The 18,051-nt window shown below is 25.4% G+C and overlaps 2 protein-coding genes across 7 annotated transcripts; both read right to left on the bottom strand.

Annotated features, from left to right (window-relative positions):
* Window positions 1-1,291: 1,291 nt before the first annotated feature.
* LOC122721096 (bumetanide-sensitive sodium-(potassium)-chloride cotransporter) lies at window positions 1,292-15,086 on the bottom strand. Of its 5 annotated transcripts, none has more exons than XM_043948371.1 (19): window positions 14,565-15,086; window positions 12,106-12,264; window positions 11,600-12,010; window positions 5,820-5,979; window positions 5,648-5,743; window positions 5,284-5,475; window positions 5,039-5,215; window positions 4,746-4,885; window positions 4,254-4,550; window positions 3,936-4,161; window positions 3,713-3,834; window positions 3,489-3,624; window positions 3,199-3,410; window positions 2,886-3,127; window positions 2,668-2,807; window positions 2,248-2,575; window positions 2,019-2,173; window positions 1,830-1,938; window positions 1,292-1,740 (listed from the first exon to the last, which is right to left on the bottom strand). In XM_043948371.1, the coding sequence occupies exons 3-19, from the start codon at window positions 11,864-11,866 to the stop codon at window positions 1,605-1,607; spliced, it is 3,135 nt and encodes a 1,044-aa protein (XP_043804306.1). In that variant the 5' UTR covers window positions 11,867-12,010; window positions 12,106-12,264; window positions 14,565-15,086; the 3' UTR covers window positions 1,292-1,604. The 5 variants fall into 5 exon arrangements, with proteins under 5 accessions (XP_043804306.1, XP_043804304.1, XP_043804305.1 ...); XM_043948369.1 differs by having other exon boundaries at window positions 11,600-11,962; window positions 12,133-12,264; XM_043948370.1 differs by having other exon boundaries at window positions 11,600-11,962; window positions 12,133-12,264; window positions 14,718-15,086.
* Window positions 15,087-16,301: 1,215 nt separating this feature from the next.
* On the bottom strand, window positions 16,302-17,983 carry LOC122720984 (ubiquitin-like protein 7). Of its 2 annotated transcripts, none has more exons than XM_043948147.1 (4): window positions 17,677-17,983; window positions 17,245-17,448; window positions 17,030-17,159; window positions 16,302-16,960 (listed from the first exon to the last, which is right to left on the bottom strand). In XM_043948147.1, exons 1-4 carry the CDS (start codon window positions 17,819-17,821, stop codon window positions 16,405-16,407), a joined length of 1,035 nt encoding a protein of 344 aa, XP_043804082.1. In that variant the 5' UTR covers window positions 17,822-17,983; the 3' UTR covers window positions 16,302-16,404. The 2 variants fall into 2 exon arrangements, with proteins under 2 accessions (XP_043804082.1, XP_043804081.1); XM_043948146.1 differs by having other exon boundaries at window positions 17,030-17,166; window positions 17,243-17,448; window positions 17,677-17,982.
* Between the last annotated feature and the right edge of the window lie 68 nt (window positions 17,984-18,051).

Below are 18,051 nucleotides of genomic sequence, written 5' to 3'. Positions count from 1 at the left end.
AATAATAATAAACTACATCTATATCTTCTACTTTTGATATCTTATGTTATATAAATAGAAATCAATTATTAAAACAGCTATTAAAAATCAATTATCAGTATTCTAATATCTTGAATGCATTTGCTACTAGTCTATAAAAAGTGTTCATTTAATTATTCAAATAGAGCTCTTTTATAATTCAATTATATACTACAAAATTAATGATATATAAAAGCACTGATAGTTAAAAGTTAATGCTGATTCACATTATAGCAAAGTTACATGATTAAGAGTCTACAGAGCAAAAAAAAATAAATAAATAAATAAATAAATAAATAAAACTTATGTATAAAAACAAATTTCATATATACAATATATATTGTAACAAGCTTAAATTGTTTTGACAGAGTTATAATAATAGTAGAAAATTAATAATAAAATTTGCAGTACTATAATATAATTTTTTAATATTCTTTAAAGTCATGACAATATTATAATAACTTTATTGTATTTTTATACATTTTAATGTGCATTTTCATATTAATCCATATGTTTTTTGTAATTTTTATCTTCTTTTTATTATAAAAATATTGCATTTCTTTGAATTTTGTGATAAAATCAGTTTTGCAATGAATATTTTATAAATTGTAACAATTGTAACTTAGATTTGATATTATTTAATATGTTTTTTTAAAAAATTTTCCAAAGTATATAGGCTATAAAATTGTAAACAAAATAAAAAATATATACTATATATATGTTATAGTCTTAGTTCTGATTAATTTCCTTTTCAAAAATGTATATAAATATATTTATTATTAGACCAATTAATAAAATAATAATTTTATTTAAAAAAAAATTTATGTATTTGAAAAGTTTTGTACGAACAAGTTAAAATGTGTATGTTCGCGTGCATGTGTGTGTGTGCGTGCATGTGTGTGTGTGCGTGCGTGCGTGCGTGCGCGCGCGTGTGTGTGTGTCAAAAATTCATATATAATTTTATCTTCTTTATCTACATATGTATAAATAGATATCTACATATGTATCAATCGTTTTTTTACACTAAAATGAATATTTTCTTTTTCAAATTTGTGTTTTAAAAATTTGCTTATAATCATTTAAAATATTATATATATTTTTTAAATAAATAAATTTAATATAATCTATTATCGAAATTTTAAATAATTGTAAGCAAGCATGTAACATTTTTTTTTATTAGTAATTGTACAATTTATAGTATATTATTATTATTTATTTTAAGTATTTATAAGGATGTTTTTTTACAATTGGTGGATGGAAAACATTTCGAAATTTAGGAACAATTATTGTGGCAAATGTGTTAAAAAAATAATACAGTCTTGCTGCATTCATTATATTCAATATATATATTCAAAAATTGACACTTACTAAACACACTTGAATATTACTGCTAACTCATTCAAACATCTGCCTTTTTGATATAAATATATAAAGGTCTCTTTCTATTTTTATCATATTCCACGGCAGTTCATCTATTTTATCTCTTTATCTTCGCATTCATGACAATATTTTAAGTCATTGATAAAATAAAATACTTTAATTTCAATATCATATAATGCACAAGTCTTGTTATTTATTTTATATTATTAAGAATAAAAAGTTAAAACAGATGTGTGATTTCCTCGAACAAGTAAAAATGGTGGCATATCACGTGTTAAAGTTTCGAGCCAAGCCATATAGAGAGGTGCTGAAACAGCACCCTTTCGAGGCATTGGCAATGTCCTAAAGAAGAAATAAAATAAAATAAAATTGATTTAAAATAATTAAAAAAATCATTAAAAATATTAGTTTGTTTTTATAATTTTACTTACATAACTACTAAATTAGCGTCCATCGAATTTTCAAGTAATAATTCTCTTAAACGTAGATGTCTATTTGTTTTTTCTTTCATAGCAATTAATTCAGAATCTTTGATAATATCTGAAAATAAATTAATTTTTAATATTTTCTCATTTCATTAAGTTATAAAAGTTATAAAAATTTCATAAAAATAATAATACCATCATTCATTGTTTTTGTATTTTCTGTTTCTTGAAAATTTGCTATTAATGAATCAAAGAAACTTTTGGTAGTATTCTGTGCTGGTTTTGAAATATCTGGTATAACTTTCAATGCAGAATAATCTATCCTGAATTTTGATAAAAGACTTGCCATACTATAATAATAAAGCAATAATATAATTAATAAATTTGTTTTATCTATTTTCATTTATAAGAATATATTACTTACTTTCTTTGTTCATATTCGAGTTCAGAATTTTTATTTGCTAAGGCAAAAACTCTTAATTTATTATTAGACCAATTACGTCTTGTACTGATAATATAGGGTAATAAAAGAGTTAAACCACCATCATCATACAACCACCATACATCTATAGTACCCTTTTTTTGTTTACGTTGGAATTTTGTTACAGCATTAAGTATATCTTTCGCTATGGGTAGAAAATTTTGTCGATTTTCACGTTGATCTTCTGCAGTTGGATTAGGATATTCATTGATCATTTTAGATCTTCTTGGAGCTGGACTTCCAGGAATAGAAATATCTGATGTACTACTGGCTATAGAAATAAATATTAATTAAAAAAATATGATAAGAAAATATAAGAAAAAATTCAGTATTTATAAAAAAAATATTAAGTATTATATAAACCTTGACTAAGTTGAGAAAAGCTTTGATTCCCTGGAATTGTTTGGATATTTTTCTTTTGTTCTTCAGCATCTCCTATACTACAATCTAAACCTTCACTTATTCGAAGAAGAGCTACTGCTATATGCATATCTAAAGCTTTACTATATAAAAAAAAATTACCACAAAATTTTTATTTTTCTTAATTTGTTTATAAATTTAATATGTATGTATGTACTCACTGCATTATATTAAAGTACATATTTAAATTTTCTCGAGGACAAGTTGCCCAGTCTTGTTTATAGCCCATTAATAAAATATTAGGCTTCATTTTTCCTAAACCGGCAGCTTGTAAAAGAGAAGTAGTGCCGTCCTGAAAATTTGCACCATCCACCAGAGAATAAAATGCTTTAATTTTATTTGCTCTAAACCAAGAAGTACAATTTGCAATCATGGAATTTCGCGTCTTATATGATATTGGTGTCTAAAATATGGAAATTTAAATGTATCATTATATAAAGAATATGTAATAATTTTAATTAAAATATACTATACCTCAATAATATGGCCACAAATAAATAAACTATTATTTTTAGTAATATGATGTGCAAAATCAATAAGCGCTGATCTTGCACTTGGAGTGCCACTTAATACTAACAGTTGAGGTCTATAATTTTTAACATGTTCTTCAACTCTATCTAATTGTTGAACAGCATTTAAGGCATTATTGTATGTTTGGGCTTGTGTTGTAGAACCCCAATTAACATCTACAAAATAATTATAATTAATTTATGTTATTTTTATGTTTATCTTCTTATGTAATCAAAATACTTATAAAATATTACCTGGTTTTCTATAAGAAACTATTAAATAAAGTGTTAATACTATAAATAATGTGATCAACGCTGTCCACCATGAGATCAAGAACATCACAGAAACACAAAGAATAGCACCAGCAAGACTTAGCCACATATTATAATACTAAAATAATAAGATATAAAAAAAATCATATTACCATTATAAAATAAGTAAAGTTTTTTTTTATTAATAAATTTAATGCAAATTTTACTTTAAACGTTGGTCTCCAACCAATTGGTTTTGCCAACGAAGCATGGAAAGTGCTAAAATTAATAAGAGTGTAGGCAGCCAAAAAAAAATTTGAGATCAAAGGAGCTATAGCATTCAATTCTCCTGAAATAAATAAAAATTTTTATTTAAATAATAAATATAAACAAATAATTTGTTTATTTATCAAATATTATTTATCAAAAATATAAAAGAATAACGCTCACCGATTAAAATAAAACCAACTGCGATTATAAAAGTGAGAAGATAACCACGAATTGGTTCTTTATCTTTGTCGCCACTAAACCATGCTATTCCAGGATATAATTTATCGAGACAAAGTGCCTGAAATACTTTAGGTGCGGAAACTAATGATGCTAAAGCGCTTGATAAAGTAGCTGCAAAACATCCAGCATAAATAAATGGTCCAAATGCAGAGACCAATTCGATCACCTGAAATAGTTTTCTATGAAATTATCAATATAAAATTTAAATATTTATTTACGTTTTTTTACATAATTTTTACATAATTTAAAAAAATATACCTGAAAACTATTATGGCTACCATATTGACAATTTCCTGTACAATTAAATTTTGTACTATATATACTCCATATTATTTGATTGGAATTTACAATAATTGAAGATTCAGTTGTTTCATTAGTTGTGTTCGAACTTAATAAGGCAGTATACGAACTATTGAAAATGTTCCACAGATCATTAACATCGCCAGATGCATCTCGCATAACTGAGCCGCCCACCATAAGCGCCATAAAGAGGTAAGATATAGTTGTTAAAAGAATAGCTAACAATGTTCCTTTAGGAATAGCCGTTTGCGGATCCTAAAAAAATCGATTTTATTTATAGATTGTAATAAATTTATATTATATTTAAAAAATTGATTTTGGCAAATAATACAATAATCAAATACAACGAAATATAAATTTAAATACTTGATATGATGCGATTAAAAACCTTAGTAAAATTTTAAAATATTAAAATGTATATATTCCCTATAGATGAAAGATCTAAATCACCTTCAAATCACCGGATATATTCGCACCTGCCAGGATACCTGTAGCCGCAGGGAAAAAAATAGCCAAGACTGAAAAAAAATTATGCTTCACTCCCTCACTATATCTGTAATCCGGATAAAAGTTCTCCTTGAATAGATCAGCTGTAAATATAAAATGAAATTTTTGAAATATATAACATTTTATCTATATGATATATATTATCGATATTAATTTCATTTAATTATCTTTATTACAATTTAGTTACTATTTTCTAAATAAACAATATCTTTATCAATTATTATCATGGATATTACCGTTGTATCCCATAAATCCTTTAGCTCGTTCTTGATCATCTTTAGGTCCAATAAAGGTGCCTATCATAAAATCAGCAATAGCTAAAAGCAATATAATCAGCAAACCAATTTGAGCTTTGGCTTCCCATTCCAATCCAATCATAACGATCAAAAGTAACAGAACTATCGTGATACAACCTATGGAAAAAGAAATTCTATAGTAAATTTTAGAAAAAAAATCATATTACACAATTTTTTGTACTGACCTATAATTCTAATATCCGTATTGTCACAATCAACAATACAAATTCCATTTGATTTTAAGCAATCGACCATACTCTCACAAAATCCAACAACATACATCGAACAAGCGACCGCGTTCGCCAAAGAAAATATAAGTCCTATAGATCCTCCAAATTCTGGTCCCAATGATCTGGAAATCATGTAATACGTGCCACCTGCAGAAAGTATTTAATTAATCTTATCGATTGACACCAAAGGCAATTGAAATTTATAGAAAACCATATTAATCGATAAATTCAAATAAAATTCTTAAAAATTATTGTTTTTAATTATTTATTATTTAAATCGATTAAATCGAATATTAATTAATTTACTGATAATATTCACCTCCTTTAATGAGACCATTTGTGCTAATTGCCGACATAGATAACGATGTTATCGTAGTCACAGTTGTCGTTGTTAAAATCAATAAAATAGCTTCTCCTAAAAAATATATATATATAAAAAAAAAATAATATCAAATCTGTAAAGTATCTTTTTTTATAATTATACTACCTACCTATGCCTGCTTGTGCTACGACCCAGGAGAGTCGTAAAAAAAGCATTACTCCCCAAATATTGAGAAGACATCTCAATAAGACTCCTTGAATCCATCCGAATTTTATTCCGGAAGTCGGTGGCTTCACTTGCACTGGTGGCAAATTATGCGATCCTGAACCCTAAAATATCAAATATAATTTTAAGCAATTCGATTATCTTATAATAAAAATTCTACAATCAATTGTCTATATATTTCATTCAAATTCAAATTAAATCATCATTTCGCATAATTTCAAAATAGTTTCGTCAATTTTAAAATAGAGTTTCTAGAATAATGAACAATTTATATCAATTTCTAATTCTATTCGCACATAGAAGTATTTAGAGAATTAAAGAAAATTAAACTATAAAACTTGCTGAAAGATCCGTAGATCTCTCTGCGTGAGTGTTACGCGTAAATTGAGATTTAGAGGTGGTTATCGGCATTGAAGGTGATTCGTCTAGAGGAAGGGTCGCCAGTCGACCAATGAAGACTAACGATTTACGTAACAATGCCTCACATGTCATACATTATACATCGCCCAATGTTGAGATATTTTTTTAGAAATTCAGTTTGGAGATCTTAAGAAGTGTTCTTATCCAACTTAAGGTAAACCTCTATTTAATATAATAATAATAATAATAATAATACAATTATTGATTATTATTTCTATAACTATTAAATCTTTAGTATAAAAAATTGAAAACTGAATAAGAATTAAGATAAATATCAAAGAAATTAGAAAAACAAAAACTTATGGAATGGAAGAATAATGAAAAATCTCTCAAAAAATTGATTTACGAATATTAATTTTTTAAAATCAAATATTGCATGAAAATTGTAGAATTAGTTTCAGTTTTTCTAAATATCTAATCAGACAAATGTTTGTGGAAACCTTATAAATGAACTACTAAATAAATACTGAATAATTCAATTATATTTCCACTGACATCATTTTATAACGAATTAAGAACTTAGAATTTTCGATATTAAAACATAAATAATTTCAGCATTATCTAAATCAATTATTCAATCATTTTTTAATTTATTATATGAATTTCCTTTAATGAATTCAATGAATTATATTATGAATTCTTTCTTATCTTTAATAATCCAAAAATTTATTTGAAAAATAGTTAGAAACACGAACATCCATTCAGAGATATCTTTTTACTGCTCAAGCTTATAACTCTTAGAGAGACGATTATTTCATCCCATTATTTCCCGTTATATCCTCGAATATCATATACCTTGGAGTTCGGTATAATTGTAAAATTATTCTTATGTATCTGTACGGAATTAATCTCATAGTTTAATTCCTAATAATAAATGCAATGAGAAAATTTGTCAAATTATTCAAATAAATTTCAAAAACAAGAAGTTTATAAATCAAAACTTTCAAAATTTTAAATTTTCAATATTTTCATTTTGATTGAAATTCATTGATGCGAAAAACTCAAAAAAATTTCAATAATTTTTCATTCATCATTGAGAAAACATTAGCAAATATCATTTACATATACATATAAAAGTATTGCTTTTCAATTTACGAAAGAATATTTCTCTTTTTTTTTTTTTATTAAATGTATCTTGAAATCATCGAGAGATACAAATTCATTTTTTCTAATAAGCATATTATGAAGATGTACAATGAGAAAGAAAAAAAGACCTATCGAAAGAGAACTCATTTGTTCATTGTCACAGATCATGCATGTAAGTACTCGCGACGCGTATAAGTGAATTATGAGCACGTTGCATCGAAAGAAATGAACGACAAGGAAAGGAAGATGCTTCTCGCATACTGGCCATATATAAACTCTTTGATAGTGACACGTCGGTACGATACGTGGTATAATAGTCAAATAATAACGAACGCTTATCCCTCGACTCGTAATGTATTCGGAGCACGCGTTTTACTGGTCCTATCGACAGTATCATTAAGTTTTACACACACGACACACAATTTGGATTTGCCAGTGATATTTCAATTTTATTGTTTCTTTATTGTTTCTATTGTTTATTTTCTATTGTTTATTTTATCCAATGATTGTTCAATCCGTAAGTTATTCATAATCGATTCAAATAGAATTGATTCGTTATTCGTCGTTGACCTTTTACACGTCGATTGATATGATGAAATAATAAGAATATATATGTGTGTTAATATATATAGTCATTCATTAGATATGTTCATTTCTTTCATATGTATCTTAATAATAAAATGAATAAAAAGGGAATAGCGAAATAAATATCTGATAACTGAAACAAATATCTGATAATGAAATAATTATGATAGATCACACTTCATTAAATAAATCCAAAATATTATACTATTACAAAATGGAACTACAAAAAAAATATAAAATCGTAGTACAAGTAGAATGTAAATGATCCTTTGTATAAAAGTGAAAATATAAAATAGAATTTTTTCTAAAAATTTCATTCTACATAATTTTATACAAGAAACTATCTTTTTTTTCTGAAACTTTTTTTATTATGATTTTCGATATACTTATTTCTCGAATATATTTATTTCTCGAATAAATGGCATTATTTGTCGAGCATTGCGCAGTTGATGAGACAGTCTTGTGGCATTTGCGATCACTTCAAGTGATGCTTTAATTGTTCAACCGAACGTGGGTTTCTATTTTAACATGCCACGAACCATGAAGGTTATCCATATTCGTGCACGCGATTTCCAAGATTTTTTGATGGAGAGGGCTATGATTGATCCTCGCGGAAGATGTGTTGCTAATTAATTTTGACGATTCAAGAGAGACGATGCGAAAATAAGATTTGCTCGCCATTCTTTTTCCAAAGAAAGAAATCAGGGATAGTAAAAAAATGTCGATTTTTATCTTCACAAGAAACGAGTTGCTAATTAGCTCTACCGAATCGATGCACCTCTAAAAAATAAATTTAAATATTACTTATACATACGTTTTCCAATATTTACTGATTATTCTCGATCTTTTAATTAAAAATCTCATAAAAAATTCATTGTTAATAAATTTTAGCAGTTTGCTATTACGAATATCGATTTATTCCAAAAGAAATCTTGATTGTGTAAATTACTCTCCAATTTTATCTCTTAAAGGAATAACGAATAACTATTTAATTTAAGAATTTTATTTAATTTAAAAATGGTTAGAACATAATAAAATTACCTTTTTTTATAATTTCACTTCTCAAGAGTTTGAAGATATTTTTTTAATGCACTCAATAGAATCTCAAATTAAGTAGTCCGAACAGAGATTTAGCGAAACTCCAATAATTATAAGTAATAAAATAATTTATCTATATGTTAAGCACTGAATCAATAAATTACATTGAGTGTTTTTATTGGTTGATATTGAATAAGATGTCTATCTAGTCTGTATATGCTTGAAACAAATGCTTTCACGTATCGTTCTTTAAAATTTTTCTTCGTGATCACGTTCGAAAGTTTTCATTCCATCACGTATCTACCATTAAATAAGCTACGTTTTCTCCTTTTCTCTTTGAACTTAAATCAAACTCGATATTCAAATCAAACATATTCTTGTTCGAAAATGAATTATTTCACGATACGACACGCTTAATTGATTAGTATAATATATCATTAAATTAAGTATATGCAACGAAACGATCAAGCGAACTCGCGATCGCATTCGAATATATATTTCGATTGAATTATAGTTAACCCCGTGTCAGGGGCAATCTACATGATGAATTTAAGTCGTTACAGTACTATGGTTATGCCGGACATATCATATTTCGTCGTAGCAATCAGTTTAGCGAGGCTTATATTTAGCTAAACACATCATGAGACTTTGCAAAAGTAATTTCGGTTCGAAGCTGTTCTATTACGATTTATGGTCGAGATTTATGGTTCGTCATCTTGAGGAGAAAAGTTGATTGGAACAAATGTTGATATTTGTTCCGACCGTGTCGTACAATTTCAAAAGGGTTAATTAAGAAACAGTTCCATTAAATATATGCAGTATTGAATCAGATTCGTTTAAATTCATCTAGTTCAATTAATTCAAGCATTATAATTCAAGCATATAAATTATATCTTAAAAAAATACACAAATATGATATTTTTCCTTGAACGAATATTTAATATAAAAATATTTTTTCAATATTTTTTTGATTGTGATTAGTAGAACGAAATATTATCAGCTGAATAAACAAAAATTCTTCTGATTAATTTCTTGAAATATTATATGGTATATTTTATGAAACATTTAATTTTTAACTTTAAAATTCGTGAAAATATTCAATCAATTTTTATAATTTAGTTAATTGGTTAAAGATAATTTTTTAATTCCTACATCTCTTACGAAACATCGACAATTTTGTTGTAAAAAGAAAAGACTTATATTCGAAAGTCTCAACAATAATTTTGTGATGTCAAATCTCAAATATCTAATTACTACAATATAATATATAAAGGTATTTATAAAACTTATATAAATTATTAAAGATAAAAAATATAACTTTGTTTTAAAATAATTATAAAAATTTCTCGTTATTCTCATAATTTCAATTTTCATTATTTTCAATAATAAAAACAAAATATCTCATGACAAGATGATGGAAATACAGATATATGACTCAAAGAATATACCGAACTAGCAATAAAAATTTAAATATACAATATTAACTTTTGATAAATCTGTATCACAACATGAATGAAGATAACTATGTACTACAATTTTAATTTCTTTTTTCTATTTTTTTTTTTTTTAGAAAACTTTTCATAGCATTGTTAAAAAAATTATTTCAATTATATTTTGTATATATTCAATAAAATAAAAATGACCAAATATGGACATATATATGGACATATATATTCTATCAATAAGATTGTGAAATAATCAAATATATACGCTTACAAACGATTGTGCATAATCACGTTTACTAACTCTCATTTAATTTTAAATTTCTCGAGAGAGAATCGTAGATAAGAGACAAACTGAGTTAAGAAATGGGTGAATGTCAATGTAGATGGCATAACATCAATCGTCGTGCATGTGTGTTCGTACCATTATTGGTCATCGACATCATTGTATCACTATTTTAAATTAGGAAGACCAAAAGTAATACACAATGTAGTATAACGATGATTATATATAAGATACTTAGAAAGTTCTTCGGATGAACGTTGATTTGATTTTAAAGATTTTAAAGAAGGATACTTTCAAATAACTCATATTCTTCTTTCTTGTATCACGTCTGATTAATTATAGTTACACTCTACTAGTTGCTGTAGTTCGAATAAAACGTGAATGCATTGAGTTAGCGATAAGCTGTAAATTAATTTATCGTTACAATTAGAGTTTCGCAATAAGCGATTATATAGTATTAATTCAAGCAATGTTATAAAAACAACATTAGTCAGAAAAGTCGTAAAAAATTCTATCTATCATTTCAACCAATATTAAATTAATCGCACCATAATAGTAGAGACTTCATTATGGAAATCTTTTGTAAATAACTTTTATACGACCTATTGTTTATTCATCATTTGAATAAAAAACAAAAGAATCGATTAACGAGACTTGAAAATTTTCTTGCTTATCAAAACGACATTGGAATAAAAAAAAATTATCTTGTACAAATCCATTAAATGACTGGAGTTAGGAAGGAGCAGAGAAGAATATACCGAGCGTATATCACACATAGCCAGTAACCATAATGAATACACAACTACAGAAGCATTATAAAACAAAGAAATAGCGGTGCTATTAATGGTCAAGTATCATCATTCTTACCTTGTTAAGCACAGTGGGATTGTGAAGCTCGTCCAAAGACGGTCTATGAGCAGCCTGGATACTCATAATGTTTCTATAATTATCCAGTCTAGGCAGTGCCTCCCTAGTCATGTGTCGGAGGGACTTTCTCGTTTCTTGTTCTCCAAGAAGGCTCGCTCGACCTTCAAGACTGTCCACTCGATTTACATGGAATCTGGTTCTTCTCAATGGATTCAATTCTACCGTTTCGGAATCAGTATCACCGCTTATACCGTTTTCATGTGCCATTTTTATTTTTAATCTATTCTTCGTTACTTGTCTTATTTTCTTAATAATTCTTCGTCCGTGATTATCGTTGGCGATATAATTGACAGCGGATTCGATCTAGAAGTTGGTAAGTTGAACGTTTATTTGTAGACCAACTAAAATATACTGCAGACGATCAAAAAAAACAATCTGTTAATTCCTCCCCGTTTATCGCGAATTTATCGATTGATTCAGCTTTAAATCATGAGTTTTCTATTTACAATCGTTTTATAAGCAAAAATGTTGACCTTCAAAACGGTGACGTGGCTTCAAAATGGCCGCACGTTTAAGGGTGACTATGTATGGCTACGAATGTTTCCTTCAATTTTGATTGAGTATTTTTATGTCAATGTGATTCATAATTTGATATCCAATCGATTCTGTGAAAAAAAAATAGATATTATATTTCTATATTTATTTTCAAAAAAAAATTTGTAATTTTTATTGAAAATTATTGAAAAATTTATTGAAAATCGTTTCTAATTTTTATTGAAAATTATATTAATATTTCTATAAATTTGTAACATAATCTACTTATATTATATCTATTTTGAAATAAATAAAAATCACCATTATCATTAAAAATGTATAAAAAAAATCATATTACTAGTTGAAATATAATCTAATTTCATTTTAATCTACGTTGCTTAATAAAGAATATTTTGAAATATATGTGTTTCAAACATTTTCCATAAGAACGAAAAAACTCTTGAACCAATTCTTATATAAGATTAGAAGAATAGTTCGATAAAATGAGAGTTGTCAAATTCTTCTTTAATATTGTGAACATTTAAAAATATTTTTCATTTTCTGGAAAATCTTTCTTTATGCTAAGAAAAAGGGACAATTTTATAAAATATATTTATATGTTGGCTATTGTAGATGAACCTAAATATTTAAAGTTTAATGTAGAATAAATTAATATAAGATAAAAAGAAAATTTTATTCATAGCATCCCTTAGAATCGATATGTCTTAAAAATAATCGATGCCCGGTGCCCTTGGTTCTTCTGTTACAATTAGTTAACAACTACCGTGTAGGCTTGTCAATTATGAAATTATCCTTGTTTACAACACTCCACACATAATTACTAGCTCTCGACGGGTTAATGCATGGATGATCTAGTTATCGAATTAATCGTTTCTTGCAACATTGTAAAAATGTAATTTCCTGGCTAGAGTAGAAATTATGTTTTATTTTCGATGCACGGATCTTGTAAAATAATTTTTTTAAATATTCTTTTTCCAAATATAAATTAATAAAAAGGATACAAACTATATAATATATTCAAGCTTCAATTAAAATATCAAATTTATTATTTCTTCTAGTAATTCGATGAAATAAAAGAATATCGCAATCGTCATAAATAAATATTACGTATAATTAAATTATACGTAATAATAATTAAATTATGATATATTAATAATTAAATTATATATTCATAATTCATAATTAATTCATAATTAAATTATGATTTATATAAAAATACTTAAATTATTTCATAATTAAATTATGATTTATATAAAAATACTATTATTAAATTAAAAATACTGTTATTAAATTAGTATGATATCTTTCTTATTATTCTTAGAAAGAATTTTGGAATATAATAAGTCAAAATAAGCTAAATCAACTAATTAATGAAAAAATTGATCTTGATTAATGTCAAAGTAGATCATTCTAATTTACACAAGTTCAAAACTATTTGCATTTCTAATGATCATTCACAAATCTACTTTTGAATCAGCTGCAACTTGGAAGCATCGTGTAACCTGAAATTGTTAAATGATTTATACTATTGGATTTATAATTAATATAAAATATTTTGAAATAAATAATTTTACATTTATTACCTATTATTAATCATAGCTTCAAATTATTCCATCTAAATTATTAGATACTTTTAATTATTTTTGAAAATTATTATAGTAAAAATATTATTGAAATGAAAAAAAATGTTATTCAAATAAATTTAGAATAAATTTTTGCATAAATTTGTGAGAAAATTATATAAATAAATAATTTAAAAAAAATTTGTAAAAAAAATTTTTATTTTAATCAGCTCTCCATATTTTTGTTATACATTTTCATTAGTAAACAATTTAACAACAATTTAATAATTTATTTATTTTATTAAATTAAAGTTTTAAAAATGCAATTTCAATTCAATTTTTATTTAATAAACATTTTATATTAATAAAAATAAGCTTCGAAATTCAAAGGAATATTAGAAATTTTTATGAATCGTATTTAATTTGTTCACGTAATATTTACGAAACTGTCATGAAATGCAATGTACGTGACAAATATTCTAACGAACCTATATAATCATCCATTTTTCGAAGATATTTCGATCATTAATTTATACATGAGAAATATATTTTTTTCATTCTATTTTAAAAATAAATTATTTATCATTCTATATTCTATCATTCTATCATAGAAACACATTTTTATCACAAATATTGTTTGCCTTTCTTTATTATATTATATCATTTTCTAATTTATATTACTAGAATAAATAAAAATAAATGTTAAATTGAAAATGTTTGAATTCATTCTTGGCAATATGAAAAATGAATGAAATTTTTATATTAGAAAAAAAAATATTGAAAATCTAACAAAATAAAAATATTAATTTTAAAAGAAATATGAAATTTTAGCAACGTAACTGGCTCACCCTAGGTATCGGACCTCTGTTACAAATGTAGTCTAACGTTTCGTTGCATTATTCTCATATACAATGGAAGGGATAGACCGGTACAAGTACCGTGTCTTTCATTTAAAAAGGAATCAATCACAAATGAATAAAAGCAGGTATTTCATCCTTCACCTTCTTTCTCAACCTCGAGAAAAGATATCTCGAGTAGAGAACAGAGTATCTGTCAGGTATCCGATCCCCCCATAACCTCACACTATGAATATTCACGCTGTCGAGCTATCCTCACATCTGTCCATTGAATAAAAAACGACAATTCTAACATTCAATGTTTTTCAAAAATACAACCAACCGCATCTCATGTAACATAGATCTATGCCGGCAACTTCTTAACTAAGGTCCACGATTATACACGATGCAACCGTCTCTTCTGTCACTGAAATTACACTGAACGAGAATTAGCCCAATATGCACATTTATGCATTCGCGTAAGCACGTGCTGCTTCTGTCATACGTGCTCGTGTGATTTCTCAGACTCGCCACTCCACGACACGTCTAACCGTCACAAAATCCCGATTCCTACTGACGGAACATCGCACAATTCCCCTCTCTTTAGTCCATTCGCGCGCTCACGTACATACATACGCGTAATCGTGTTCGTATAACAGTGCACCCTTGCACACATGTAACAGAATTAGCAATACACAAGCATTATGTTATACATTCACTTTCTTATAGTGCACTGCGAAACATCACTTAATTCGGAACATCCTTTGTAAGTAACATATTCTTTCTTTTTTCTTTTTCGTTTATTTCGAAAAATTATAGTATTTAAGTATTAGTAATAATAATTTTAAATATAATTAATAATTTTAAAATCATGAAACTGTGAACTTATATATATGAAACTTATAATAGATATTTTTATTAGACTAATTTCTTAAGATTAAATAAAAAAAAATTAAATAATTCATTCATATATATTTATTTAAATTTCATATTAAAAATTTGATTTATTATTTAAAATATATATTAAAATTCATCATATATGATATCACATAAATTATTTTTTTTTATATTAAATAATAATAAAAATAAAAATCAAACAATAAATTAATTTTGAATAGTATTTTTAATGCGTTAAAGCCTTTATGCTATCTATATATTTTAAAAAATACGATATACATTATAAAATATACATTAAATATTAAAAATGCAATTTTGCAATTACATATTCGTGTTTATGTAATAAAAAATTCAAAATTAAAATATGCATTTTATAACAACATTTTTTTAATAATCCCTTAAAAAATGTACAAATAAAAATAAATTGTTTTATAATATATCAAAATATTATATAAATATACACAATTTTAAATTGTATATATTTAAGAAATAATTAAATTTTTATTGTAAAAAAATCTGATTAAATTTAGTTAATTTAATCTGTAAATTAAATAATAAAGGATATTTTTTTTTTAAAGAAGTATGCAATTAAATTTTTAATTACTTAGTTTTATTATTTCTTTATATTTACCACTTTTATATATACATTAATAAAATTATATAAAATATAATTATTAATATTATCAAAAGTATATAAACAGAGAAATTATATTGTTTCTTTTTTATTTCTTAAAACACAAAAATTTTATTTTATATATCTATTCTATTATTTTATAATTTTATGCATTCAAAAATGTTTTTAAAATTGAAACATTAATTAAAATTTTTCGATTAAAAAATTGTTCATCTTTTAAATTTTATAAAGTACTTTTAATTTAATGCATAAAAATAAGAAATATACAATTTTTGTATATAGTATTCAAATAAGTGTACTGTAAATTCTAATTTAATGAACTTAATTATTGATTAAACCACTAAGCACAAGTTCAATTGCTGCTCTTAAATCATGATTTGTGAGACGTAATGCTCGACGATTCACTCTATCATTTTGCAATCCTAATTCATGCATTTGCGCTAACATTCGTCGTAAATTTGACGGTCTCGGTAAAACTAATGGTGAATGAACTTGTTGCATAGCTTGTGTAAACATTTCTGCTGTTATTATTCGAGAATTCGCGCTACTAGCTGAAGTAGAAGAAGAAGAATCAGAAAGGGGAAAACTTCCAGCTCTTGCTCTAGAAACTGCTGCTGCAAGTTGCGCAACAGTAACAGTAGAATTTGTTGGATTAGAAGATAAATTTGACGGTTGTGTAGAATCTGAAGACTGAGAAGAATCCCCTGCCATTTCTTCATCACCACTTAAATTATCTAAACTATAAGAAAAAGCAGCAGATTCTGAATTAGACAATGAAGAATTGATGCCAAAAGTTATGTTGTTATGTGCTTCAGCATGAACAGCTGCAGCTATATTTTGGGCAGCTTCTACTAAAACAGGATGTGCTTCTGCAAATCTAATAAAAAAATTAATATATATTATAATTCTAAATAATTAGAAAATTAAAAAATATATGAAAGCTTACCTTCGAACAGTATCTACATCTGTAAAATATGACATTAAATCAGGGTCTTGTAAAATAGCAATTGCTACAGTATCTTCATGTAATCCAGGAGAAGATGAAATAATATTATCCATAACTTCTGGTTTTTTCCCTATACGCTAAAATTAATAAGTATTTTCTGTAATAAATTTTAAATATTATAAATTACATAAATATATAGTAAAATCAATATACACTTAAAGCACTTCGAAGTCCAGGGTTTTCTTTGAAGGACTTAAATGCAGATACAAGTTGTAAAATACCATCCTCTGATATATATTTAGGAAATGATGGTAGTTCTGGTTCCCTTTTTCTTAAAACATGTATCATTGCACCATTTTTTAAACCATAAGATTCTAAAGTCATATCATCTTCAAGAACACATCCACAATAAATCAATTCTACAAAAAAAATAAAATGAAACATATTAAGATACTTTTATTATACATATTTATAGTTGTAATTTAATAATTATCTAATAAAAACAATTACATATGTTTGTATAATATCAATAGGACATTATATATTATTTTTCTATTAAAGAAAATTAAAACATTGACTTAAGAAAATTGATTTAAGGGAAAAAAGAACAAAAAAATATAAAAAAAAAGAGAACAAAGAAATCTTACCAAATAATTCTTTTGATAGGTTAACCCTTCCAGCTGTTTCATATTTCAGTTCTGCTACTTTTGTCTTAAAATTAATATCACTTAATTTAATTGTAGTTAATGTTTGAAGATCTAAACGTACACCTAAAATTAATTCTGAACTCATTATTGTCACAAAATATTACTTGAAAACACAACACAATACACTTTTAAATCGATACACTCTTCGATTTTACAAAATCATCATGAAGCGTTTATCGTGTTTCTTGTATCGTTTTATTACTAATATTTTAATATTATCACTTAATCATTTTGTAAAAATTTTTAAATAATTTTAAATTTAAAATTACTTTTTTAATATTAATTCTAATATTTTATTATTATGAATGAACTTTA

Source organism: Apis laboriosa, unplaced genomic scaffold (genome assembly GCF_014066325.1).
Source record: "Apis laboriosa isolate Shangri-la unplaced genomic scaffold, ASM1406632v1 scaffold13_cov153, whole genome shotgun sequence".
Lineage (NCBI taxonomy): Eukaryota > Metazoa > Arthropoda > Insecta > Hymenoptera > Apidae > Apis > Apis laboriosa.
Note: the sequence above shows the minus strand (reverse complement) of the source record. Positions and strands in the feature narration are given on the sequence as shown.

Coding starts and splice junctions, on each gene's coding strand:
- LOC122720984 (XM_043948146.1), bottom strand. CDS start 17,821: ATGAGTTCAGAATTAATTTTAGGTGTACGTTTAGATCTTCAAACATTA. Junction 17,167..17,242: donor GACTTCGAAGTGCTTTAAGT/GTATATTGATTT, acceptor TATTAATTTTAG/CGTATAGGGAAAAAACCAGA. Junction 16,961..17,029: donor GATGTAGATACTGTTCGAAG/GTAAGCTTTCAT, acceptor TTTTTTTATTAG/ATTTGCAGAAGCACATCCTG.
- LOC122721096 (XM_043948371.1), bottom strand. CDS start 11,866: ATGGCACATGAAAACGGTATAAGCGGTGATACTGATTCCGAAACGGTA. Junction 1,939..2,018: donor TACAAAAACAATGAATGATG/GTATTATTATTT, acceptor ATTTATTTTCAG/ATATTATCAAAGATTCTGAA. Junction 1,741..1,829: donor GACGCTAATTTAGTAGTTAT/GTAAGTAAAATT, acceptor TTTCTTCTTTAG/GACATTGCCAATGCCTCGAA.